Source organism: Staurois parvus, unplaced genomic scaffold (assembly GCF_062004578.1).
Source record: "Staurois parvus isolate SC_StPar_1 unplaced genomic scaffold, SC_StPar_1.0 ptg000649l, whole genome shotgun sequence".
NCBI lineage: Eukaryota > Metazoa > Chordata > Amphibia > Anura > Ranidae > Staurois > Staurois parvus.
In genome coordinates, this window is record NW_028318445.1 from 1,216,277 (window position 1) to 1,243,926 (window position 27,650).

Below are 27,650 nucleotides of genomic sequence, written 5' to 3' on the forward strand. Positions count from 1 at the left end.
GGGTAAAAATTCAGAACTGATATCTGCGGTGCAGAGGAGTTAAAAACACACACAAAATGCCTACGTTTATCTTGTGCATTTACAGTTTTATAATGGTCCTGCTCGATTTTTCAATTTTTAGTAAATGCTGAAAGTTGCAGCATGTCTTATATTTTAAAATTCCAAAGGCTGTGGCGCGTTGACGTGAACTAGTCACTGCTGGAATGTAGACATGTATGAATGGACCCTGAATCTGTTGGATACAAGGGCTTGATAGGAAATGTATGGCCAAAAGCAGTTTTTAATGCATGTTATCCGTAACGCACAGCACACTGTTGGGTGCATTGCAGTGCCATTTATTAAGTGTTTTTGCATGGCAGACCACTTCCTGTTATCTCACATATATATTCTGATTATTATAGCCAAATTTACCACCCTAACTCCTCCCACAGTTTTTACACTACATAGACAGTAATATACCGAAACGTGTGGATTGTTCCCGATTGGTGTGCTATTACTTTGTGGAATGTTTCACCGAATGGTTCATGAAATATCGGCGTTTTTGTGGTGAAATTGGTCCCATAGGAATGAATGGCGGAATATTCAAAACTAGAGTGGGAGCTGACAAAAGCTAGAGTGTGAGCTGAAAAATCAGGACATGATTTCTAAACTGCCATCACTCCCTCATTTTCAAGCCCACCTACACAAATCTTATATCAAAACGTTCAGCTGTCCCTGCTGCCACAAGCCATAGTCCTGATAATTTTCACAATATGACCATTAGTTTGCAACTCACGCCGCCCATTGACATTCATTGAAACTCAACTCTAGCCACCTCAAATTTGAAGGGCAATTTCTAAACTGCGACTGTGCCTTCATTTTTAATATTTCAGAGACATACTATGCTTCAAAATGTAGGTCTGGATCTTGTGATTCTCACAATATAAAGCTCTTCACTGTAGGATTTATAGTTTTTAAAACTACGACCATTTGAAGATGCCAGTGAAGTGAGCAATTTGGAGCAGTTTGTTTTTAACCGCTCTTCTCTGCCTTATTTGAAATCTAATTTTGAATTCGTGACAGTTTGGCCGGCTTCTGGTTAAAGGTTTGGAAATAAGTTTTCTACAGTAGAGAGTGTTTGAGGTGTTTCAACGCCCACTCCAGTTGTAGACTACTGGTGGAGGCAAGAACACTTCACACAATTTTCCCAGAAATTGTAGCTTTTCTAGTTTAGAATGGCATCTCACCATACATATACAATAGGTGCCGATAGACCTGCAGGACACGGCGTTACAGCATACAAAGTGTAGATCTGGGTATTGGTCCGTTGCTCTGTGTTGGCTGCCTATTCCCAATAAATGAGCTATTGCAGTGCACATTCCATTTCAGATTGTGTGCCGCAACTCGTTTTGATCAAAATGCAGTACATTAACATACATGCAGTAATGCATTGCAACTCCTGGACCCCTGTCAGGTTTTTTTTTTTTTTTTTCGGTCTGTACTCTGGTGATCATTTTGTTGCAGTGGGCTTTCTTAATGGGGTGATGTGAGCCCCCAGAGTTTGCTTGGGGCTCCTTGAGCTGTGTGCACTGACATATCAATCTGCAATGACAACTAATGTAAGGGGGAAGTTTACCGCTGACATTCAATGTATGGGGGTCACTTCTAAAATCCAACTCAAGGGGACTTTCCCCACTCACCACCAGCGCAAGGGGCCTTGTTTCCTCTGCCCGCCAGCGCAAGGGGCCGCGTTTCCTCTGCCCGCCAGCGCAAGGGGCCGCGCTTCCTCTGCCCGCCAGCGCAAGGGGCCGCGCTTCCTCTGCCCGCCAGCGCAAGGGGCCGCGCTTCCTCTGCCCGCCAGCGCAAGGGGCCGCGCTTCCTCTGCCCGCCAGCGCAAGGGGCCGCGCTTCCTCTGCCCGCCAGCGCAAGGGGCCGCGCTTCCTCTGCCCGCCAGCGCAAGGGGCCGCGCTTCCTCTGCCCGCCAGCGCAAGGGGCCGCGCTTCCTCTGCCCGCCAGCGCAAGGGGCCGCGCTTCCTCTGCCCGCCAGGTATGCTATTTTCCTTATTCTATTAAAAACTTTTATCAGTTTCATAGTCAGGCTAGGTTTACATCTGTGCAAGTGGTTCCGCTGCGGATATGCACAAAAATCCGTGCAGTCGCACCACCTGCACAGAGGAATGCGGACCCGCGGGCGGATGCCATTAGTTCTAATGGCACGCCTCCCACACTGGAAACCGCAACCGTACTGGGAACCAAGGTTCCCGTGCGGGCTGTGTTTTCAGAAGTGCCGGGACTTCTTTCCCTGCGTGTCCCGGGGCACAGGAGTCCATTCAAATGAATGGGCTCTCGTGCCTGCGCAAAACACTGCCCCCACGGCCGCATATACGTGAACCGTGGGGTCATTCTGTAGAACCGTGAAATGTAAATATTATTTTTACTGAGATCATCAAAATTATTTCAAGGGTTCCTTCAGGATAAATACAGGTCTTGCTAGAGCCTTTACATCACATCTGCCATGAGAATGAAGAATTTCTATGTTCATTATTGAGTGTCAAACGGTTGAGGTTACTAAATTAGGTCTCCTGTGTTTCCAAGTAGATTAGGTTCTGTGAACTTCGTGGAGAAACAGCTCACGTTATGTTGGTTCCTTTTTAAAGCTGTTCCTCTTTCTGCTTCCTCATCAGCCATTCGCATCTTGCAACCTAAAATCTTCTAGTTGTGTTGGTAGCTTGCGTGCCAAACTGTCAGAAGGCAGTGCAATGAGCTGCAAGCTAAAGAAACCAGAGTTAAGTTACGCGGTTCAGATCAGCAAAATACTCATGTTCCCGATGAGTGCACTCATGTTCCTTGCAGTGAGGGGTTTAGGAGGAGCCCGTCTACTGCTGCTACCTTCCACTTACCATCCGGATCAACAGTCCAAACTTTGTGTACAGGTCCGGGTCAGGTCCGAGTTCCCTACATGATAACATTTGTGGAAGGAAGGAGTGAGGGTCGCTGGGGCTCAGATACAGTTAGGCCTGGTTCACACCAATGCGTTTTTTTAGTGGTTTATGCAAAAAAAAATGCACTACAGTCCATCTAATAATTTCCTGTGGGACACATTCACATCTATGCATTTTTGAGCAGCCGCATTTTTTAAAAGGTTCAGGGACTTTTTTAAATGCAAAAAGCAGCGTTTTTGCCACAATGGAGTTCAATGGAGATGCTGCTGAAACACATGTTGTGCGTTTTTGCCATGTTTTGTGTTTCTATTCTGCCTAGCTACAAAAAAATGTCCCCTTTTAATAAAAAAAAAAAAGGGAACCGTTGTAAAAATGTGCGTGTAAAAACACAAAGCGAAATGCAAAAAAAGAATTGCAAAAACAGATCAAAAGCAAACTTCATTGGTGTGAACCAGACCTTAAAGTGGAGCTGCACCCAAAAGGGGAAGTTCTGCTTTAAGGACTGCTCCCCCGCTCCCCATTAAGGATTGGCACCTTTGGGGGGTGGGGGGGGGGGAGCGGGTACCCAAATTTGACAGGTACACGCTCCTACTTCTGGTCCGATCGCCTAGGCCAGCCTTTCCCAACCAGGGTGCCTTGAGGTTTCTTCAGGGGTGCCTTGGTAAAATGTCTAAAAATTTACCAAAACTTGTATACAAGCCAATGGGTGGACGACCCTGCCTTTTAGTTAATCACCTCCAACGTTGGGTGTCCTACATGTGTGGATGTTGCTCTGTTATAAAAACTATTAGAATAGTTTTTCACGTTTTAGAATGGGGCGCTCTTTTAAAATTATGGACTGTCTTGAAGCACTCTATTTTAGATTGGGGTGCCTCAAGACTGTCCATAATTTTAAAGGGTGCCTTGACTAAAAAAAGATTGAGAAACACTGGCCTAGGCGATCGGAAGCGGAAGGTGTCCTCCCTCCCTCCCTGTAGTCTTTTGGGACACGTGACAGGTCCCAGAAGACTACAGGACCATTCATGAAGCTCAGCGGGTACCCGGCTGTCAAGCCGCAAGCTGTCACAGCCGGGTGCCCACACTGAAGATGCCGGCCTCCTTGGAATACAGGACGGCCGGTGAAACGGGCTGCGGAGGACACACCACGGGACCGAGGGACAGGTAAGTGGCTGTTTTTTTAAAAGTCAGCAGCTACAGTTTTTGTAGCTTCTGACTTTTTTATTTTTTGACAGCGTGAGTGGAACTCCGCTTTAAATGTCTTCAGTGCCCACACTGAAGATGCCGGCCTCCTGGAATACAGGAAGGCCGGTGAAATGGGCTGCGGGGGACACACCACGGGACCGAGGGACAGGTAAGTGGCTGTTTTTTAAAAGTCAGCAGCTACAGTTTTTGTAGCTGGTGACTTTATTTTTTGACGGGTGAGTGGAGCTCCGCTTTAAGTTCTGCTTTAATTTTCCCTCCATTGTATCCAAAACCCTTTTAGTATAAACTTCCAACATAACCACATGGTGAACTTCAAGGCTAACTAGATCTCTAGGGCTGGTGATCTTATCATGGAAAAAGTTACACAATCACACGGATACTAATACTGTAACATGTGCTAGAACAAATGTATGGAATATATGGAGGAGAAAATTGTAGGTACTGCCATGGGATGCATCAGATTATTGGCATCGAAGAACTGCCATGTCATATCAGCATCTAATGCAAATGATCCACACCACAATGCCACTTGTGACCCTCTGAGCATAATACAGCTTACTATGTACTTTTAACAGATGATTGTTTTCTTTTTCTTTTTTTTCTCCAGTTTTCTAGTTCAGTCCTGTTTCGTATCGGGCAGCTGAGTACTGTGGACCTCGGAGATGAAAATCAGGAAGCGGTGAGTCATAGACGTTAAAATGACATCCAACACAACAAACACTTTACTCCTGCGCTAGGAAAGGACTCAGTAGACCCAATAGGAATGTTCTGGAATTTTCTGGAATATGCACTGCTTGCTGCCCTCAACAGACCGGGGTGGTCCGAATACACTGGATACAAATGGAGAAACAGAAAAAGGGCGCACCGACCTAGTGCATTATCGTTTAAAATAATTTATTAAAGAAACAAAAATAGGTATCATACTCACAATGGACATAACACAGGCATGTCAAACTGAACAAGATGTATGATCCAAACAACATCTGAGTCCATACGATGAACCCTGGATGACCAACTTGCTAACGCGTTTCGAGGACACAACCTCAACCTCTGAGGGCTCCGCAGCAGGGCTCAGTGCCTAAGCAGCCAATCCCTACATATGAGGGCTGTCAAGGGAAAGGGCTTGGGCTTGTATGCCTAAATTATAAAAATGCTGACTTTTAGGAAGTTGATATTTGCATATTTCTCCATTGTCACTTAGTAGGGGAATGGAATGTTCGCTGCAGCTCCTTAAGGTTCCCTAAAATCATTACTATCCTTGACTTGTATTTCAGCTTGACTGCACTGGTTCACCATGAGAGCTGCATATTTTGAACTTTTTTTTTCTGTTTTTCATTGTAGGAAACGGAACTTTCTTCCACGGTTCTCGAAGAAATTCCTCACACTGAAAACCTGCTCTCGCTCAAATATGAGGTATGTGTAAGTCTAATGCAGGCTGAATAATCGGCCGACTTTTGCTCTGTTAGTGGGGCAATGCTGGAAAATTCGTGAAAAACGACCGATTTTCAAAAGCATTGGTTGCGCAGAACGGCGTTTCGATTTTCAGACGAAAAATCGTTTCGGAATTCGAACTATGTATGGCCTGCATTAGTCACGATTTATTGAGGTTGAACTGAAGTTCCATTTTAACCGCTCCTGCACTGCTCCTGTCTGGCCGTTTATGTACATGGGCCGGACGGGAGCAGTGCAGGCGTGGGTGGCCGTTTATAAACTGCCTCCGCATTCACTGCCTGTGTGCGCTCCCTGTGACCGCACGGCACCTCTGTGTGAGGTCCCGATTCATGTGATCACTGATTGGCCAATCAGTGATCACAGGAACAGTAGTAAACAAGATGTCTCTTCTGACATCATTGCTTACTACTAGTGAAATCTGTGAATGATCAGAGAGATCACATTATTATTATTATTACACAGTATTTATATCGCGCCAACAGTTTGCTCAGCGCTGTACATTACAATGGGAGACAATACATGAGACAGTACAGTAACAATACAATGAAATACACGAGGGGTTGGAGGGCCCTGCTCCTTGGAGCTTACAATCTAGGAGGGAGGGGAGAGTGGTACAGGAAGAAATAGCTGTGGGGGAGGGAGTGGTAGGAGGAGTGGAGGAGATCAGCAGTTAGGTGAGGGCGGGGTAGGCTTCTCTGGAGAGATGGGTTTTCAGGGTGCGCCTAAAGGTGAGGAGGGTAGGTTACAGTCTGATGGATTGGGGTAGTGAGTTCCAGAGGATGGGGGAAGCCCTGGAGATGGGCATGGGAGGAGGAGACCAGGGAACTGGAGAGTAGGTCTTGTGAGGAGCGGAGAATGCGTTTTGGGTGGTAGATGGATGTCAGGTTGGTGATGTAGTTTGGGGAAGTGTCATTAACAGCTTTGTACGTGGTACATGGTTATTCACAACAGTATTGTACTATGTGACAAGCTGTGACCAGTCACAGCTCACACAGTATTTCTCAATGGCTGCAAGAATGCAGCCAGAGAGGAGAAATGATTGTTTTTACAGCCTTTATGGGTGTAAAAGCAATCAGTGTAAAAAAAGAAAAAAAAATCTTCATCACCCCCCAGAAGTAGTACAGTGCTACCATAGTGATACTGTACTGCTAGGGTGACGGTATGTTAAAAAAAACCCATAAATAATAATAAAAATTTGAAAAATTATGAATACGTTTAGGCCAAGATTTATGAAGAAAGATTATTTGCAAAATTTTATAAGAAAAACACTTTTTTTTCTTCAAAATGTTTGGACTTTTTCATTTATATAGCAAACAAATAATAATCTCAGTGGTGAATAAATACCACCAAAATAAAGTTTTATCTGTCTCAAAAAAATTATAAAAATATGGGTACAGTGTTGCATGACCGCGCAATTGTCATTCAAAGTGTGACAGCGCTGAAAATTGGCCTGGGGGGGAAGGGGGTAAAAGTGTCCGGACTTGAAGTGGTTTATAGCTTTAGAGTTGAACATGTACAGAACATCCCCATTTCTACAATATTCATTGCTATATTGCAATTGTTGAAGCTCACTTGTAAAATATCCCCCCCCCCCCCCCCAATAGTTCCTAAATATCTTATTGGGGTCCATTTATACCACTTTTGTTGGATGAATGTCAGACACATTCATACAGGCTGCTCACATGTTCGCTGTAATTTCTACAATAGTTTTATTCCTATAATCATCTGCTCCATCTAGTAGCTAAAATGCAGAATAGTTTTCTGAAATATCTCAATGAGAAGATATACTGCATTTTTGCCACTAGATGGAGCTGATGATCTTAGGAATTCCTCTATTAGAGAAATTATGGCCAAACAGCCTGCACAAATGTGTGTGACATTTGTCCAAAATATGTTTTATACATAGACCCCATAGTCTCCCAACACCTATTTGTGTTTAGCAGTTTGATCCAACAGCCTCATTGTTTCTCTTTAAAGAATATGTATAGTCAAAGCTTTTTCTTTTAGTTTGGATCGAGCAGGAAAGGATTAATACCAATGGCAGTTTATTTTTTGCTTTCTGTGTCTTCTTTGGTAAATTGCCTTTAATATCCTGTCATAAGAACAGAACATAGGAAGTCTCTCCAATGTGAGGGGAATTCCTTCCCAGACACTTGTCACAGGAGCAAGTGTCCACATTAGATGAATGTCCCCCCCCCACCCCCTTGTATTTGTTCTTGTGTTCACTGTAAAATTTTGGTACACACAGACCGAATATCAGCTGGACTTTGCCAGTTCAGCAGAAACCGGCTGACAATTGACCTGTGTGTTACAACAGCCTGTCCGACAGAAGCCGGCTGAATGTCCGGATTCTTTCCTTTTGAGCAGGCATGCTAGGAAAATATCTGCTGATCAGCATCCTATCAGCACTCTCTACCAGTGCCTGCGAGCGTATTTTGGGGAGTGGTCCCACTGTAGGTCCCCCTGTCTGATCACAGTAGCTCAGCTGGGAGATTGCTGTACTAACATTGCACAGTTTGTACAGCGAGCTTCTTGCGAGCACCTAAGTTGTGTTTTTCGGGGGGGTTTATGTCAGCCCAGTGTGTACCAAGTATTACTGAAAAAGAGATGTTAAATCTCCCCAGTGAGATTACAGACCGTAATGAAAAACCGGATCGGAGGGCTAACCCTTCCCTACTCCAATCTTGGCTATACATGCACTTGAAAGGATAAGTTCACCTTTTGGACAAAGATAATAAATTCACATTTTTTTGCAGGTAAAAAAAAGTGCATATATAAACGTGCTGTGCTATAAACGCACAATCTGTATATTCGTAATGGTGAAGTGATCAATATGAAAAAAATTTTATGTTAGGTCACTTCACCATTACTAATATACAGATTGTGCGTTTATAGTGCTGCACTTTTATATATACATGTTTGCGTTGGGATTGTTGCCTATACCTTGAGTGCTAGCAGCTACTATATATTTATTTTCAATTAGCGCTCGCTTGCATATTTTGATTATAAAAAGTGTATTTGATTTTTGTACAAAGGATCCTGTAAAGTATTGTGCCAGTGATCAGTAGATCGCTGATTCCATGCAGGTCTCCTACAGACCTGTCAGAATATCTGCTTGCTGTACGGGATGTATGAGCAAGCAGATATTCTGACAGGAAGCTTCAATGAACTACCACGGTACTCCACAGCACCGTGGTAGTTCATTGAAAACTACAAGCCAACAGCCACTAAGGCTGTCAGGACTTGCTGTTCATTCACGGACGTCCGTGAATGAATGACACGGCCATGTTGGTGGAGCCCCACACAGCCGCACGGTTTTCAAATCTGACAGTACAGGGAAACTTCTCCCCATATTATCTGTCAGAGTGGGGTGGCGGGCGCGTCTGCAGCTATGGGACCATGTTACATGTTCTATCCTAAAAACGGGTGGAACATGTAACATGTTCCCAAAGGTGACCTTATCCTTTAAACTAGGTGTTTAAGTGCATGTATAGCCATTGGGAAATAACCCACCTGACTACACCTATAACTGAAATATCACTTTTAAATGAAGCTGATTGCGTTCTCTAGCGAGAATTTTTGCAAGCTGTCAACTTGTTGTCCTTTCTGCTTTATTTGTAGAGTTTGGATTATGACAACAGTGAAAACCAGCTGTTCCTTGAAGAGGAGCGAAGGATAAACCATACGGTAAGTTGTTTCCCTGTTATTTTCTCCTATGAAGTCTTTGTGTTCTAAAATCAAGCCCATCTACACAAACAATTGATTTGTTGGTTTTAGAGAGCAAGCTTGCAATTGTACAAACCATGAAACCTTCCACACAATTCCTTGATTGTAAGCTCTGTCTCAGTTTTGGGCGGTGCTGCAGCTTGCAGTAAAATAGCAGGGAAAGTTTACACAACCTGCTATTATGTGGTTTAATTGTGCTTTTACCCTAATTGGTATGTTTTATTCAGAAATTTGCTACAGAGGAGGCTGAGTGAGGGGTAGCTGTCGCGGAGTGAGGGGTAGCTGTCGCGGAGTGAGGGGTAGCTGTCGCGGAGTGAGGGGTAGCTGTCGCGGAGTGAGGGGTAGCTGTCGCGGAGTGAGGGGTAGCTGTCGCGGAGTGAGGGGCAGGGGCAGCGGTGGCGGAGTGTGGGGCAGCTGTCTAAGCCCTCGTTCAGCTGGACTTCAAAGTAGCGCTGATATAGACACAGGTGCGATTTCAGTGCCATTTACCTTCTAGTCTGAGAGTTAAATCGCACTGAAGTGGTGGAAAAGGTATACAGGAATTGTTTTTGAAGTTGCGCCTATTAAGTCAGTGCCATAAAAATACATTAGATGCGACCTCAGATACGATTTGTAAATTGCATGTCGTACCTGAAGTCTCAGCGGAGTGAACCAGGGCCTAAGGGAGGCACCTATCCTTTAACGCAGGAAAAGCATCTCTAAAAGAAATGGTATTTAATTAAGAAGTAATATAAATTATCAGTCATCTGCTATGCTTTTATTAGAGGTAAACCATAGGCTGGATTTAGGGTGTTCACATTTAAGCTGCAAATACGTTCAAGAGGGTGGTTGAACATGCAGGAACATGCAGGAACAACCCAGCCAATCTTTTTCATAGGGAACAGCAACCTGCAATCTTGTTTCAGCTGAACTTACTATGTGAAGTTTAGTAATTCTGGGTGTAATTCCCTCATCCCAGCCTTCAAAAAACACTAAGCTGAATCACCCCTGCAGTTGCTCACATACGTCTTCCAACGTTGGGTGGCCTCCATTGCCTGCATCCTGTCCAGTAATTTAGTACCAGGCTTCCTGCGCACCCTATAGGCCTGAATGACACATTTGCTCTCTGCATCCAAGTCTATGGGAGGTTAGTGTGTAGTGTGGGCAGCCCAGTATTAGATTTTTACCAGCCAGGATGTAGACAATGTGTGATGCCATCCCTATCAAGGGTGGTAAATACCTCCCAGGGGGGTGGGGGGAGTTTTTAGCTTAGTTTATATAGAGAGTTGGGAGCTTCAGAGCTGAGTATATATAGGCTAAACCCAACCGCAGATTAACCCCTGACAAAAATATGCAGTCTCACAGAACTGGGCTTTTTTCCATGGGGTCGCATATTTGTGTACCTGTCTTTGTGCTGGGAGCACGCCGCACAGCACACTCCCAGCACAAAGACTGGGGTGTCACTGAGAGCCCTGGGTCCCGTTCTGACGATCGGGACCTGGGACTCCCGATTCTGGGTCGCAAAATTGCTGTGATAGCCTCTGATTGGCTATCACTGTGATCAGTCACTGTACAGCCTGGCCCCTTGTTTTTTGTTTTTTTTTCTTTTTCTCTATCTATGAATGGAGGAGAGAGATACATTGTACTCCTGGCATAGAGAGGAAAAAAATGTTTGTTACATATAACATACACATATAACATACACATATAACATACACATATATGATATCACTGTGATTGTCAAGAGCTGGAAAATTTATTTTGGGTTGTTCTTTGGTGGTAGGTTATGGTAGTAACAAGAAACACACAGCTAAATTAAAAAACAAAATTTTTTTTTTTTGCTATTTTTGGCCAGTATTCCTTTTGATAATAAAAAATAAAATCAGGAGATATCCATTACCATTTACCACCAAATGAAAGCCCAATTTGTCATGAAAAAAACACGGTATAATTCACCTGGATGTACAAAGTAGTTGTGATATGTACGGTTTTTACTAGCTTTTTTTTTTTTTTTTTTTTTCTTTTTTTTTTTTTTAAATTTGCCGGTTTTCGACCCGTCTATGGCCTGCATTAGAGGAATTGCAACAATTGTTTAATTACATTTTTGTTGATGTTGGAATTCTTTTATTTTAAATTTTTCTTAACAGCATTTCATATACAGAATTTTGGGAAATCTGGGAATGTGGTCAGCTGTTCTTAGGCCCACTTCACACTGTATGGAGAGCTGCTGCCGCAGTGCTTTACCGCTGCAACAGCTCTCCGTTGCTACATTGCAAAATGTACACTTCATTCGCTGCAATGTTGGGTGGAGCTCTGCCTGACATTGCAGTGCGATTCGGGCCGGTGGCTGCGATAAAATGTACCATGTCTGCATTTTATCACAACACTCTGCAGTGCAGCGCTAGGCTGTGTTGGCGTGTGAATGAGACACGTAGGAAACAATTGTTTCCTGTGTATCCCTGCGGTGACAGAAGTTTTGCCATGTGGTAAAGCATCTGTCACAGCGCATAGTGTGAATTGGCCCTTAAGGAGATCGGTGAGAGTAAATGAGTTAGCCATGTGGAGAATCTAAGCAGACCAACTGGAAACAGAATCAACATGCACTGGATTGAGCAGACGATAATTTAACCCCTTGCCCGCCTGAGGATTTACCCCCCTTCTGGACCAGTCCGTTTTTTGCGTTACGGCGCTGCATTACTTTAACTGACAACGCAACGCTGCACCCAAATTAAATTTACGTCCTTTTTTTTTCCTGCGTATTGAGCTTTCTTTTGGTGGTATTTGATCGCCTGTGCGTTTTTTACATTTTTTGTGCTATAGAAAAAAAAGGCCAACAAATTTTGAGATTAAAAACAATATTTTTGACTTTTTGCTATTAAACATGTCCAGTAAAAAAAAAAAAAACGAATTTTATCATAAATTTACGCCAAATGTATTCTGCTATGTCTTTGCTATCCCAATATGTGAGTTAATCGGTTTACGTGAAAGTTATAGTGTTTACAAATGGCGGTATAGATACTGGAATTTTTTTTTGTTTACTAATAATGGCGCAATCAGCAACTTATAGCCGGACTGCGGCGGGCATTCTGACACTGGAGGTTACTGACATGGTGTCACTGCCATCCCCAGTGACACCAATACAGTGATCAGTGCTAAAAAAAAAAAAGCACTGACACTGTACTAATGGCACTGGGCAGGAAGGGGTTAACATGAGGGGCGATCAAAGAGTTGGGAGTGTTTTACTATGGGGTGGTGTGTGTGCTGTTCACTGTAAGCACACTGCTCTGGATGGCTGTGCTGTGCACAGCCATCCAGAGCAGTGTGTCTGAGCTGACAGGAAGGAGGAGTGTTGGTAAACAAAGCTCCCCATTGGAGATGCTCGGTAATCGGCAGGCGCTGGCGGGGAATCACCGGCCGGGACTGAAGATGACTGTCACTTTTCCAGATCCTTATCCTGTTGTGTTACCTTTTGAGAATTAAGGGCTCGGTCACACCATGGTGCAGAGATGTCAGTTTTTGTACACGCGGTCTGCAAGGGCACAACGAAATCAATTGTTCTCAATGTGCCCTGTTCACTCCACAACACCAATATCACGTGTAGATTTTTTCTGAGCAGGAATCTTCAACATGCATAAAACTCAGTGCAGCACGCAGGAAAACTGATGGAAACTGATATCTCTGCAAGTGAAATCTGCGCGTCATTTTCCATCAGGTTTTCTGCGCTCATGGTGTGAATGAAGCCTTAGCCTCAAAGGTGATCCTGTCCAATGCCATGTAATGTAAGGGTATTTTTTATTTTTTTTTTTTTCTTTATAAATGTTTTTTTCTGATATGCACTATACAGAGAGCAAAATATCACATAACATCCAGTTCACAATTGGTACAGACAGAATGTATCCAAATGAAACGCTACTTTTTTTTCAGCAATACAACGAGAAAAGTAGTTCAACCACTCCGAATGCTTGTCAATCACCGAAGATGTGTGCAGAAATAAAGGGTTATGGTAAAAACACTGAGCTAATATTCCAGAGCACTGTGTTGTGCAATGCAGACAATGGTCTTGACTTTTTTTTTTTTTTTTCATTTGTGGCTATTATTTGCACTTCTGCCCAATGTGGCGCAGTTTGGTTGTATTTTTAATTTTATTTGTAATTCTCAAGTATAGTAAGCGTGCAAAAATTTACTTTGGACGACTTTGCACGTTCTAACTTGAGAATGGTGCACTTGCACTGAGAGGAATGAACCAGAGCCATATATACTACTTCACAAGTCCGTATGGGTGGTGAGCACATCCGATTGAATCCTATTGGAATACACTGACAGGTGCATTTGATCTGCAGTTGACCTTAAAGCGGAGCTCCACCCAAATGGGGAAGTTCCGCTTTAAGAACTGCTCCCCATTAAGGAATGGCACCTTTTGGGGGCGGGTACCCGAATTTGACAGGTACCCGCTCCCACTTCCGGTCTGATCGCCTAGGCGAATGGAAGCATAAGGTGTCCTCCCTCCCTCCCTTCCTGTAGTCTTTTGGGACACATGACAGGTCTCAGAAGACTACAGGACCATTCATGAAGTGCAGCGCTGCTCGCGCATGCGCAGTGGGTACCCGGCTGTGAAGTCGCAAGCTATCACAGCCGGGTGCCCACACTGAAGATGCCGGCCTCCTGGAATACAGGACAGCCGGTGAAACGGGCTGCAGGGGACACACCACGGGAACGAGGGACAGGTAAGTGGCTGTTTTTTAACAGTCAGCAGCTACAGTTTTTGTAGCTGCTGACTTATTTTTTGACAGGGTGAGTGGAGCTCCGCTTTAATATGGTTTGCATTTGACCTGCATCAAGTGGGCTTTGCAATCCCATAGACTGGGGTGGGCATGCAAAACCCACTGGAAGCAAACAAAATCCCTTTGACAAAGGCCCTAATGGTTACTCTCATGTGTTCTCTTCTCACTCCAGACTTTCCGCAGTGTGGAAGTAAAGAGATGGGGCATCTGCGGATTGATCGGGATACTGACTGGGCTTATCGCTTGCTTTATCGACATCGCGGTGGAGCAGCTGGCCGGGATAAAATTCCAACTCATTAAAAGCAGTATCTTTTATTAAAAAAAAGAAAATCTCTAAATGATGCATTGTAGACTTCCTGAAGGCTCTAATAATCTGTTCTTGAAGAAATGATATTCAGATTTCTAACTCTCTGACTCCTGACATCCTGACACTGTGCTTTGACAACTGAGATGTCCAGGGAAGGTATGAGGGATAAGTAGATGGGCTCAGAAGCAAGCTGCGACTTCTTCTCATTGTGTCATATGAGCCCTCTCACTCCTCTCCATTCACAGGCTGCTGTGTTTTGAGGCGAAAAAAAAACGGGCGATCGTTCGTCCGATATTCTCATCGTGTGTACAGGGCTTATGTTATTCCTGATTCAAGTTTAATTGCCAATTTTCATCAGCTACTGTTTTCTGTTTAAAGCTTCCTCTGACAAATGAAAATCAGTAATGACTAAGGCTAGGTTCACATATGTGCAGGTGGTGCTGCTGCGGATCCGCACGAAAATCCGTGCAACTGCACCACCCTCACAGAGAATTGCGGACCCTGCAGGCGGGTGCCATTAGTTCTGATGGCACGCCGTCCACACTGGAGAAACGCAACCGTACTGGGAACTGAGGTTCCTGTGCGGGCTGCGTTTTCCGAAGAAGTGCGGGGACTTCTTTCCCTGCGTGTCCTGGAGCACGGGAGTCCATTCAAATGAATGGGCTCTCGTGCCCATGCAATACGCGGCCCGCACAGCTGCATAGATGTGAACCGGGGGTAAGCACGTGTTCGTGTGAAACATGTCTACTGCTCCTCTGTCCTGTCTTGGAGCTGCCATTTTCTTATCATATTGCATGTAAAGGATTCCAATAGATTTCATCCAGCACATTGCTGTTTGTGCGGCCAACCATTCTGACAGCACCATCTTTGTCCAGACATCACACGGGGTCAATGTCTATTTCCTGAACTGAGATGGCCGCTCAGATGATGATCATGTAAATCCTGGAGACACTGCAGTTCTTGGCTGTGTTCACATATGGCTGACATAGATCAACCCTGCTGTACATGTCGCCTTGTGACTTGCTAAAAAGTTGCAATCATTTTGTTCAATCGTTTCTAATCATTGAGGGAGGGGAGACTAAGGAAATGCTTCCTCTATCCTGCAGCAGACTGACATTTTTGCACAGCGAACTGTATTCTCTGGGAGGATTTTCAAAACATCCACATGCTTGCTCCTCAGAAATAATCCTCATACACATTTGTACAGGGTGTGGTAACATAACTTCCTTTTTTCAAAACGCAATAAAACCCATTTTATGAATCAGAATTGTTTTTATTGTCTTTAATAATGTAGGTACATATCTAAAGTTCTGTTTTACACAGTTTTGAAAATCATATCAGGTAGGTGACGCCCCCCATTGTCCATACACTGAATAAGCAGATTTCTGGCATTTTTTATGACCCTTACCAGCATACCAGCGGGTATGTTGGCAATTTCTGCGCAGATGTTGGCCTTCAGGTCTTGTAGGGTCCTTGGACATAAACGCGGGATTTCAAAAAACCCCACAAAAAAAAGTCGCAAGGGGCCAAATCAGGGGAGCGGGCTGGCCACTCCAAATCGCCCCTTATTGAGATGAGGCGCTCCGGGAAGTGTTCCCTTGAAACAGCCATAAGTGTTTCCCTTAAAGTTTAAGTTTAAAGTTTAAAATTTAAAGTTTGAAATTTAAGTGTTCCCTTAAAACCCCCAACGGGGCTACATTGAAGCGATGTCGAAAGGCGCGTTGGGTTGCGCTCACAGAAAATCTGTTCGAAAAGTAGGCCCCTACGGCAAACGCAGGCTGCTCACTGTTCCAACGCATGATGATGACTGACCTGGAAGAGAACAAAAACCTTAGAACTACGCCTGTCGCCTGAGACCACTCCCGCCCCGCTATGGTCGCTACAGCCTGAATGGCACGCATTTCAAAAAAGGCAGTTATGTTGCTGCACCCTGTATAATGGAAATCATGCAGCTGTTATTGTTTGGTTATTTTAAAGTGGAACTACACTATATCTGAGCACCACAAACCAAAAGCGCCATTCATTTATTGTTAATATTCAAAGCAAACACATCCATCCATGTCTCCGTGCTCTATTTTGTTGATAAATTTCTTCAAAATACACCCCCCAGCATTTCTGGCCAGGCCCATCTTGAGTAAGGGCAGATGATTAATGTAGCATTTACTTCCTGGAATCCTTCTTTCCTTAGCTCAGGCAGGAAGGTGTGCTTAGCGGCGAAAACCCCTCCTACCTTCCTGAAGACTCCTGGGATGTATGACGACATTTGCCTAGACATGGAAACCAGGAAGCAACTAAAAAAATGTAAAAAAAAAAAAAAATGTTTTAAACCAGTAAATATAATATACTTTCCTATTTATTTACTAATGCTAGCAGCATAAGAATTAAGAATGGTCCATGTTGATTGAGAAAGTGAAGTTCTGCTTTAATGTCCTTATCTAGAACTCTGTTAGATATCGATAACTTTACAAAACAAGGAGGACTGTCTTACTCCTTGCTGCTGTGGGCAAGTTTAAACGCTGTCATTGTCATGGTCGGGTCACTAATTGTCGCCTTCGTGGAGGTAAGGTCTCTGAAGCTGGCTTTTATTTATTTTTTTTTGGCTTGTTGCCATAATTTCTGGTTATAAGTTTAAAACTTCCTATGTATTTGTTCTACTTCCCAGCCAGTGGCAGCCGGAAGCGGCATTCCTCAGATTAAGTGTTTCCTAAACGGTGTGAAAATTCCACATGTTGTACGACTTAAGGTAAGGAGAAAGAAAGTGTGTGTATATATTGTATTCTCTTGTGATCCTTTGGGCCTAGGTTATTGTGCAACCCTAGGGGCCAGTAAAAATCCACCCATGCAGCAAAAACATCCCAATATAATACACAAAAAATCCTCATAAAAAAATCACCCATGCATCAAAAAACATCCCAGTGTAATAAACAAATGTCCTCTTTCCCATAAATCAGCTTCAATCAAATGGATTAATTCTAGGTTTCCAAGTCCCTTATAGCAACACTGCTGCTCTATTATGCGCTCACCTCAATTCATAGCCTATCAGGCTAATAAACGCAGTTTATCCCACATGAGGATGAAGGATCCTTTGGATGACCACCACCTTCTTTGGATCTCTCCACACTTCAGTGTTTCTGATTAACCACCTGGACACTTAATCCTCTTCTATGGACATACGGATAAATGGATATAGTATGCCTCTTCCACCCCTCCTGGGGAATGAACCTCCTGAAGATTACTCCAGCAATATTGTAACAGATAAAAACAAGCCCATCAGTAAAAATAGCCATCAGTGTGTATCACACTCTCTCTCAGTACTCGCCGTATCACAGCAAAGCCGATCGAACGTGGTGACGTCAGAGCCCCTCCCCTACGCGTTACGCCTCTGGTCACGTGGCTTCATCAGGGGGAATTGATTGATATAGGTGAGCACATAATAGAGCAGCAGTGTTGCTATAAGGAACTTGGAAACCTGGAATTAATCCATTTGATTGAAGCTGATTTATGGGAAAGAGGACTTTTGTTTATTACACTGGGATGTTTTTTTGATGCATGGGTGATTTTTTTATGAGGATTTTTTGTGTATTATATTGGGATGTTTTTGCTGCATGGGTGGATTTTTAGTGGAACACAATTAGGAGGGTTATTGCATGTTTCTGAAAATTGATATATATGCACATGCTGTTTTTGTTTTTAGGGAGCGCAGCACAATAATTTATTTATTTACTATTATATACACTATTATATGAGTTGGGTGTGAAGTGTTTGCGAACCACATATTGTTTTTATTTTTGGTTTACTTTAGGTTTTTATTCATTTTTTAAAAAAATAGTATTTTGTTACACATTCTGAAGGTGAAAGTCACTATATTGGCTCACGGGTTTTTTTAAAAAAAACCCTAGGGGCTCCTGTTTTATCCTACCATAGGTGTTGTTATTATTTCAGGTACTTGTATAGTGCCGTCAATTTACGCAGCACTTTACATATAGTACATTCACATCAGTCCCTAACCCTCAAGGGGCGTACAATCTAAGGTCCCTAACTCACATTCATACATACACATACTAGGGACAGTTTAGACAGGATCCAATTAACCTACCAGCATGTCTTTGGAGTGTGGGAGGAAACCGGAGTACCCAGAGGAAACCCACACAGGGAGAACATGCAAACTCCAGGCAGGTGGTGCCGTAGTTGGGATTCGGACCAACGACCCTAGTACTGCCAGGCGCAAGTGCCAACCATTTAGCCACTGTGCTGCCTTAGGCCTATGAAGTAGCTAGAAGGGCTTGTTCTGTTTCTTCCATGCTATCTTATTTTCAGTGCTGCCTATCCCTCTTTCATTTTAATTTTCCCCCTGAACTTTTATAATGGACTTTGTTGAGAGAAATGGCAAATGTAGCACAATAGTTTTCTAAGGGACCTGTACGAAGCACAAAAGTTGGAAGCATTGATTTCTGAAAGGAGTCTAATAGACATGATCTGTTGCAGTCTTACAGTGGCGCTTATTTACTAAAGCTGGAGAGTGCAAAACCAGGCTCATGTCTGCATAGAAACCAATCCGTTCCTAACCTCCACTTGTTCAATTAGGCTTTGGCAATGGAAGCTGGCTGGTCTCTATGCAGTAGTGAGGCTGATTTTGCGCACTCCAGCTTTAGTAAATAATCCCTATGTGTATCCAGTCTATGACTCCCCGATCTCCATAAACTCCTATAGCACATTTGCAGTCTCTGACAATCACTTGTAACATGCCTGCAGTTTCTGGTGATCTCCTGCTGCGTTTTTTGACAGCTTCCTGTAGCAATACACTTATTTCATTTTATGTGAGGCTCCTTGGTGACGTCGGTGACCCTTTCTGTCAAAAAAGTTGACTACTAATGGTTTAAAGTGATTCTAAAGGCTTAATTTAAAAAATTAAATGAAGAAACATGTTTGTACTTGCCTTCTGTGTGTAGTGGTTTTGCACAGAGCAGCGCAGATTCTCCTCTTCTTGGGACCCCGCTGGTACTGCTCAACCCTCCCTCCTGTCGGGTTCCCTCATAGCAAGCAGCTTGGTATGGGGGCACCCGAGCATGCGCACTCAGCCGCTGCTCCACGTGCCCATTCACACATGAAGCCGCCATTCAGCCCCACTCCCTCTGTCTCCTCATTAGCTCACTGGCTGTGAATGACAGCAGCGAGAGCCAGTGGCTCCCACTGCTGTCTCAGCCGATGAGGATAGGGAGTCCCGGGATAGACGAGACTCCAGGATGGAGTGGGGGCTTCGGTGAGTGTTAGGGGGGAAAGCTGCACAGAGAAGGTTTTTTACCTTCATGCATAGAATGTAAACAAACACTGAGCCTTTACAACCACTAAGTTAGCTCGCTGCAGAATAATGGTGCAACATTGAACCAAACTTTTTAAAAATCTTTTTTCCCTTCTATCGCTTCTGTTTTATGTATTCATCTGTAAAACATCTTGGTGTTTTGGCAGACCTTGGTGGTGAAGGTGTCTGGAGTCATATTGTCTGTAGTTGGAGGATTGGCTGTGGGTAAGGTAAGTTTTTATAAAAAAAAAAACAAAAAACAGACAACCTTTTAAAGACTGGGTTTGATCTGCTTTGCATTGGGTTTTTCTGGACACAGCAGGTCCTATTAGAGAGATGTGCTGCAATCAACTAAAAAAACCTTTGTTCAACCGCTAGAATGGTGTAAACCATCCATAAAACTGGCCAAAATGAATGTACAAAAGCCTTTAGATTTGCCAACACTGTTATGTAAGGACAGTGTGTCTGCGGGCAGGCTTTTTCATGGCATAATTGTTCATAGATCAAAAAGAGATTGTACAATCAGATGTTAATGTGTATGGCCAGTTAAAATTAAATCTGTACTATGCCTATGTAGGACAAAGCAGCAGGTTCACTTTAACCCTAGGTTCACATCTGTGCTGGTGGTGCCGCTGCGGATCCACATGAAAATCCGTGCAGCCGCACCACCCGCACAGAGAATTGCGGACCCGCGGGCGGGTGCCATTAGTTCTAATGGCATGCCGCCCGCACTGTGAAACGCAACCGTACTGGGAACCGAGGTTCCCGTGCGGGCTGCGTTTTCCAAAGAAGTGAAGGGACTTCTTCCCTGCGTGTCACAGGCTCGGGAGTCCATTCAAATTAATGGGCTCTCGTATCCGCACAAAACGCGGCCTGCACGGCCGCATAGATGTGAACCAGGAGTAAGAAAGTGTTCGTGTGAAACACGTCTACTGCTCCTCTGTCCTGTCTTGGAGCTGTCATGTTTTTTATCATATTGCATGTAAAGGATTCCATCCACCACATTGCTGTTTGTGCGGCCAACCATTCTGACAGGCACCATCTTTGTCCAAACGTCTTTGCAAAACGCAGCCCGCACGGCCGCATAGATGTGAACCGGGGTTAATGGTGAAGCTAAAAGCAGCATATACTCCAAGCTCTTTTGCTACCCCGCTTATAGATTGACCACTGGGGCCAAATAGATCATACTTCAGGGTATGGGGCAATATGTGACGAATGACCCTTGCTCTGACGTGACCGCACTGATGATTGGCTGCTCAGACTCCCCGTGCTGTCACATGGGGTCAGGAGAGAAAGTGCTCAGACCTGTGTAAGCTCATGACCTCGTGCATATGTGCAGCTGTCGAGTGTGGTATTTTAGTGAACCTGTTGCTTTGTCTTGCATGGGCACTCTACCTGTTCAAGCAGTCCAGCATCCTGGTATTTACATTTTGCATGGGCTGAATAAAAGCGAAGAGCACTGTGCTGACTTGTGTTCCTTCCTTATTTAGGAAGGGCCGATGATTCATTCCGGGGCAGTGGTGGCAGCTGGTATTTCTCAAGGCAGGTCAACGTCGCTCAAGAAAGACTTTAAGGTAAGCTCTATCTTACAGGAATCAGATCTCGTTCTGTGGCTTTTGATAGCCGTTACGCCACAGGCTCAGAGAATAGCCTGATGTATGAAATTAGAACTTCCTGTGTTGCCCACAGCTACCAGTCGGCTTTTAGCTTTCATTTTTCAGCAGTCACCCTTTGAAAAAAGTGTTGTGAATCTGGTTGATGTGTTTAACTCAGACAGGTTTTATAATTCATAGAAGACATTTAAAGGTGAGTTCCACTCAAGCTGTCAAAAAATAAAAGTCAGAAGCAACAAAAACTGTAGCTGCTGGCTTTTAAAAAAACAGCCCCTCACCTGTCCCTCGGTCCCGTGGTGTGTCCCCCGCAGCTCGTTTCACCGGCTGTCCTGTATTCCAGGAGGCCGGCATCTTCAGTGTGGGCACTCGGCTGTGATAGCTTGCAGCTTCACAGCTGGGTGCCCATTGCGCATGCACAAGTAGCGCTGCGTTTCACGAATGGTCCTTTAGTCTTCTGGGACCTGTCACGTGTCCCAAAAGACTACAGGGAGGGAGGGAGGACACCTTCCGTTTCGGATAGCCTAGGCCAGTGGTGGGCAACCTTTTTTTTTCAACTGAGCCAAATCTCGCCAAAACCACGATTGAAATTTATTTTGAGAGCCACATTTTTAAAACTGAAAATACATCCCCCATATAGTAATTCATCCCCCATATAGTAATTCATCCCCCATATAGTAATTCATCCCCCATAGTAATTCATCCCCCATATAGTAATTCATCCCCATAGTAAATTATCCCCCATATAGTAATTCATCCCTCATATAGTAATTCATCCCCCATATAGTAATTCATCCCCCCTATAGTAATTCATCCCCCCTATAGTAATTCATCCCCCCTATAGTAATTCATCCCCCTTATAGTAATTCATCCCCCTTATAGTAATTCATCCCCCCTATAGTAATTCATCCCCCCTATAGTAATTCATCCCCCCTATAGTAATTCATCCCCCTTATAGTAATTCATCCCCCCTATAGTAATTCATCCCCCTTATAGTAATTCATCCCCCATAGTAATTCATCCCCCATATAGTAATTCATCCCCCATATAGTAATTCATTCCCCCTATAGTAATTCATTCCCCATATTGTGTCAATTCACTTACCTTTGCTCCGCACGTTCCTCTCGCCGTGTTCCCGCGCCGTTCCGGTCTTCAGGGTGGACTGTGAGAGGAGAAGAGTTTGTCGCGCTGCCCCGCCTACATCCTGACAGCCAATGTTTGCCACGCTCCGCTGGCCGGATTAAAAGGTCCGCCGGGCTAGCTGCAGAGTCCTGACTTTTGGGGCGGCCGCCTGAGAGGAGGGAGGGGAGCGGGCGCCCGGCACACAGAAGAGCCGCATTAAAGTTTGTAAAGAGCCGCATGTGGCTCGCGAGCCGCGGCTTGCCGACCACTGGCCTAGGCGATCGGATTGGAAGTGGCAGCGGGTACTTGTCAAATTCGGGTACCTGCTCCCCCCCTGCCCCCCAAAGGTGCCAATCCTTAATGGGGAGCAGGGGAGCTGTCCTTAAAGCGGAACTTCCCCTTTTGGGTGGAGCTCCGCTTTAATTATTATTATACAGGATTTCTATAGCGGCAACAGTTTGAGCAACGCTTTACAAAATGAAGGTAGACATTACAGTCACAATACAGTTTGGCACAAGAGGAAACAGAGGGCCCGTCTCATCAGAGCTTACAGTCTAGGAGAAAAATTGCCAGTTACTGAAAACTAGGATATTTTAAATAAAAATGTGAGAAATGGAAAAAGCAACTTAAAATAATTTATATCAGATATCCATCCAAATGTTTTCAGTTGCATGCTCTACATAATGTTGCTGTAGCAGTAGGACAGAAGTATCCATAAAGCTGAATTCCAGAGATGTATTCTATAGCATAGTTACATTGGTCCACCTTGGAGCAAAGTAACTGTTTATGTGCCATAGCACTAGGATCCCTGTGGAAGCTGGAAATCACTTCTCTAATATAGTGATTGCTGTATTGTGAACACGTGTGGCTGCTTGCTTGGCACGGGTGCAATTTACAGAACGCCTTGCATTTTTCTATATGAATGCAAAATGTTCTGTGTCTGGACTAGGTGGAGACCATGATGTCATTGCCCTGCCTCTCCCTCTTTTCCGGCACAGGACCCGGAATACTGTGATGATTACTGTAGTAGTGGAGACTACAGCGATTTCCATCTTCCACAAGGATCCCACCGGTATTTACATATGCATAGTGTGACATGGGGGATGGTTAGCTCTAGTGGTAGATGCTTTCCAAGTGAGTCCATGCTAGCCAGAAATGCTTTTTCAGGGCTTGGTAGCCCACTTTTATTAAAAGGCAAACAAAATCTCAAAAGTCCAAAATAAGCTTTCCCACACAGGGGTTCTTCTCCAATAGTAAAGACAAAAGAAAAGTTATCAAGCCTCCTGGCTACTCTTTGTTAGCAGTACCTCTGCTGGTATGGGTCTCCCAGACCCCTGGCTAGTCCCGGCACTCAGCATTGAGCTCTTTTGACGCACGCAGCGTCGGGCCCTCGAACGCACGCAGCGTCGGGCCCTCGAACGCACGCAGCGTCGGGCCCTCGAACGCACGCAGCGTCGGGCCCTCGAACGCACGCAGCGTCGGGCCCTCGAACGCACGCAGCGTCGGGCCCTCGAACGCACGCAGCGTCGGGCCCTCGATCGCACGCAGCGTCGGGCCCTCGATCGCACGCAGCGTCGGGCCCTCGATCGCACGCAGCGTCGGGCCCTCGATCGCACGCAGCGTCGGGCCGTCGATCGCACGCAGCGTCGGGCCGTCGATCGCACGCAGCGTCGGGCCGTCGATCGCACGCAGCGTCGGGCCGTCGATCGCACGCAGCGTCGGGCCGTCGATCGCACGCAGCGTCGGGCCGTCGATCGCACGCAGCGTCGGGCCGTCGATCGCACGCAGCGTCGGGCCCTCGAACGCACGCAGCGTCGGGCCCTCGATCGCACGTAGCTTCTGTCTCACACATAGACACTCAAGGTCAGCCACTGCACTCCCCCCTTGCAACACTCAGCAAACCATCATTATATGGGCTGTGAGCACCTGGGTCCACACCCTGCTGGTTGACTTCAAACCCTGGACACTGGATTGGAGATTTCTTCCCTCCCAAGGCACTTTGAAATCTCCAAACTACGGAGCACCATCCAGAAATATCAAAAGCTAGAGAAACCTGCAACAGCAGTTTTCTCCACTCACAATCTACACTCCGTAGTTCTGCACTTCGCACATGTGCAGACCCTGTGTCCATCACCAGACCCCTTCCACTTGCACATGTGCAGGCCCTGTGTCCATCACCAGACCCCTTCCACCTGTTTTGATCCTGTGACAGGGCCATGCACTGTTATAATAGTTACTTTGATCCAAGGTGAACCAATGTATTTATCCATACCTGGAATTCCGCTTATGTACTGTATGTGTTATGTATTCAGTATATGTACGTTGTGTTATATCTGTTTAATAAGTGCAGACAAATATATTTTAATTCTGGCAGGAATCTTGTCTGCTGATACCTTTCTGTGCTATCTCCATCTGCAGATTATCAGTTGCATTGTTCCCAGCTATCTCTGAGGGGTACAGAACTCTTCCCTCTGTTTTTGCAGGAGCTTATTGTAGTCCTATCCTAGGGTGACAGCACTGCTCCTTCATTGGTACAATACAGGGAAGAGAGCATTGTCTTCCTAGGACAAGACATGTGTTACTAGTAGGATCACCAGGTGCCTATAAAGGAAAGAAATATTTAAAAAAAAACAAATGCAGCCATCACTTCTAAAGCACACTGCAACAGATCACATTTTTCTGTCCTTGGGATTAGATACATATGGAGTCTGTTTTCCACTCAGGCCTGGGGCCTTACTTGCAGCTCAATGGACTGCTTGTGAGTGTTTACTGCATAACCTTTGTGAATGATCATTGTGTGTCTTTGCAGATCTTTGAATACTTTCGCAGGGACACAGAGAAGAGGGACTTTGTGTCAGCAGGGGCGGCTGCTGGGGTGTCGGCAGCTTTTGGAGCACCAGTTGGTATGTGTCTCCTTAACTCTTTGAAAATCCTCCCAGCAATTTGGTGTATATTGGGTCCACTGCTGATAACATAATTTAGCTGATCAAATGCTTAAATAGTAATCATCACCACCTCCACACTGATCTTGCTGCTTTCGTAAAGCGAATCTGTCATTTTTTTCATTCATTGACCGCTTCTCTTGACAGGCCAGTTGCCTACTCATTGACACTTACCTTACCTGTTCTCCTGTACAGCTAGGTTCATCTTACATAGTTACATAGTTAGTCTGGCTGAAAAAAAACAGAAGTCCATCAGTTACACCTCTCTTCCAACTCTTGAGGGAGTCTATTCCATATTTTCACAGCTCTTACTGTGAAGAAACCTTTCTGTGTTTGGAGATTACATTTATTTTCCTCCAAATGTAAAGCGTGCCCCCTTGCCCTATGTGATGACCTCAGGGTGAATAACTCTACACCGAGTTCACTATATTAAGTTCATAAATCAAAAAGGCAGTAGCTGTTTTGGTTACAAAATCAAGGGAAAAAAAAAACCTCTCCCCCCCCCCCCCTCCCCATTCCCTGACCTCCTAAATGAATGTATCCTAACCCCTAATGTTAACCCTTAAAGTGGTTGTAAACCTTAGATATGAAATATGAAGCATATTCCTCTATTGTGTGTAATTGTCTCAATTAAGAGGACTATCATTTCTGTCTGCTGCTTTGTTCCTTTGCTGTCAGCATGAATCCGTTCTGACAAGTTTTCCTGACACCCAAGAGATGAATGGTGACAGGGGAGGCACCTCCAGCAGATTGACAGCCTCAGCTCTGTTTCTGTAAACTGTTTGGACGGGGGAGGGGTGTCACTTCCCTCCAATCAGCTCTGAGTTCTCACTGAGCTCTTTGTGTAACTTCAGCTCTCCGCCCCCTTTTTTCTGAACTCTGACAAGCTGTATAAATTCAGCACTTTGAGTGGCTATAGAGAAGGCTTCAGATAAGACAGTTACAACTTATGTAGGAGGATTTGTTTCATCTCTGTGTATCAGAGTCCCTTCACTGGGTACATGTAAGGGATCGTTCACACTTGACTGTTTTTACAACTCTTGCCAAACGCCCGTATAGCGTTTGACAAGCGTTGGTCCGGCATTTGCGGAGCGTTTTTAACGCATGCGCGGTTTAGCGGAAGTTGCTAGGCATTTGCCAAGCGTTAAAAACGCCCCACAAACGCCTATAATGAAGTTTAAATGGTGTTACCGCTCCGCAAACGTGTCGCAAACGCTGGCCGGGCGTTTGCAGAGCGGCACCATAGACTTAAATAGGAGGCTTCATCTCCTCCTGACTTGACCAGAGGCGTCCGTTTTGCCGTGACGCAACGCTAACGCTCCCGTTTGAACAGCACTATATGCTGCAATGTGCAGAATTTTCCCAGGAGTTTGGTAAACGGTAAAAACGCTTCCCAAACGCCTGTCTGTCGCTTGCTAACAAGGCTAGTGTGAATGTGACCTAAGGGTTTACAACCACTTTAACCCCCTAATGCCGGTGTCTCCTGGCCCTTTAAAAGGTGTCTGATGCCGGAAGGCGGGGCGGGTTCTCTGATCATGTGGCTGCCGTGATTGGCTGTCACAGCGATCACATCATTGGAAAGCTCCCGATCGCAAGTAGAGGCGAGAGCTTTCCGTTAACCGTAACTGTGCCGGGAGCGCACAGAGTGAGCGCTCTCTGCACAGCTGTGTTTTTCATTCTGGTACAGGGGCGGACTGACAACTCATGGGGCCCCCGGGCAATAGGGGATCATGGGGCCCTTGTGTCCTTGCCCAAACTCAAAAAAGCCCATGAAAAAGGTACCAGGGGCATCTCATGGGGCCCCCAACTGACCTCGGGCAGTGCCCGAGTTTCCAAATGGTCAGTCCGCCCCTGTTCTGGTACACATATATACGGCCTCTTTCTATAATAGGTCCGGCTTTACTGCTTTCTGAATCTCTTCCCTACTAATTGGACAGAAGTGTCGGTGCCAATTCATTGTCCATAGAGCAGCTGGGGTATGAAGAAGCCAACAAAGAAGGTTTATTGTAAAAGTGTTGACTTTCTGATTGTGCAGTGTGGCAGACCTGTGTATTTCACAAGTTTTCTGTGCAGAATATTCATAGATATTGAAACTGTGTGTTTAGCGATTTTGTATTAAAAAAAATATTTTACATGAATAGTAACAATTTTTTAAAACCTTAATTTAATAAATCTGCAAAATTTTAGGAAAAAAAGTAAAGTGATTTTTTTGTTTTTTTTTGTTTAGGGTAAATCGGCTAAATGATATCTGGGTCAAGGACAGCTATTTCCAGCTTCCAGTTTTTATGCTGAAATAGGGCATGCTTTG

The 27,650-nt window shown here is 44.8% G+C and overlaps 1 protein-coding gene across 1 annotated transcript in view; it reads left to right on the forward strand.

Annotated features, from left to right (window-relative positions):
* The window catches only part of CLCN7 (Cl-/H+ antiporter 7), a 102,659-nt gene that overhangs the window by 19,505 nt on the left and 55,504 nt on the right, over positions 1-27,650 (forward strand). Inside the window, exons 2-10 of the mRNA XM_089694109.1 lie at positions 4,732-4,803; positions 5,466-5,537; positions 9,198-9,263; positions 14,235-14,367; positions 16,820-16,929; positions 17,032-17,112; positions 19,836-19,898; positions 21,159-21,242; positions 25,210-25,303. Coding sequence (XP_089550235.1) covers positions 4,732-4,803; positions 5,466-5,537; positions 9,198-9,263; positions 14,235-14,367; positions 16,820-16,929; positions 17,032-17,112; positions 19,836-19,898; positions 21,159-21,242; positions 25,210-25,303 — 775 coding nt within the window. The remainder of the gene's footprint in view (positions 1-4,731; positions 4,804-5,465; positions 5,538-9,197; positions 9,264-14,234; positions 14,368-16,819; positions 16,930-17,031; positions 17,113-19,835; positions 19,899-21,158; positions 21,243-25,209; positions 25,304-27,650) is intronic.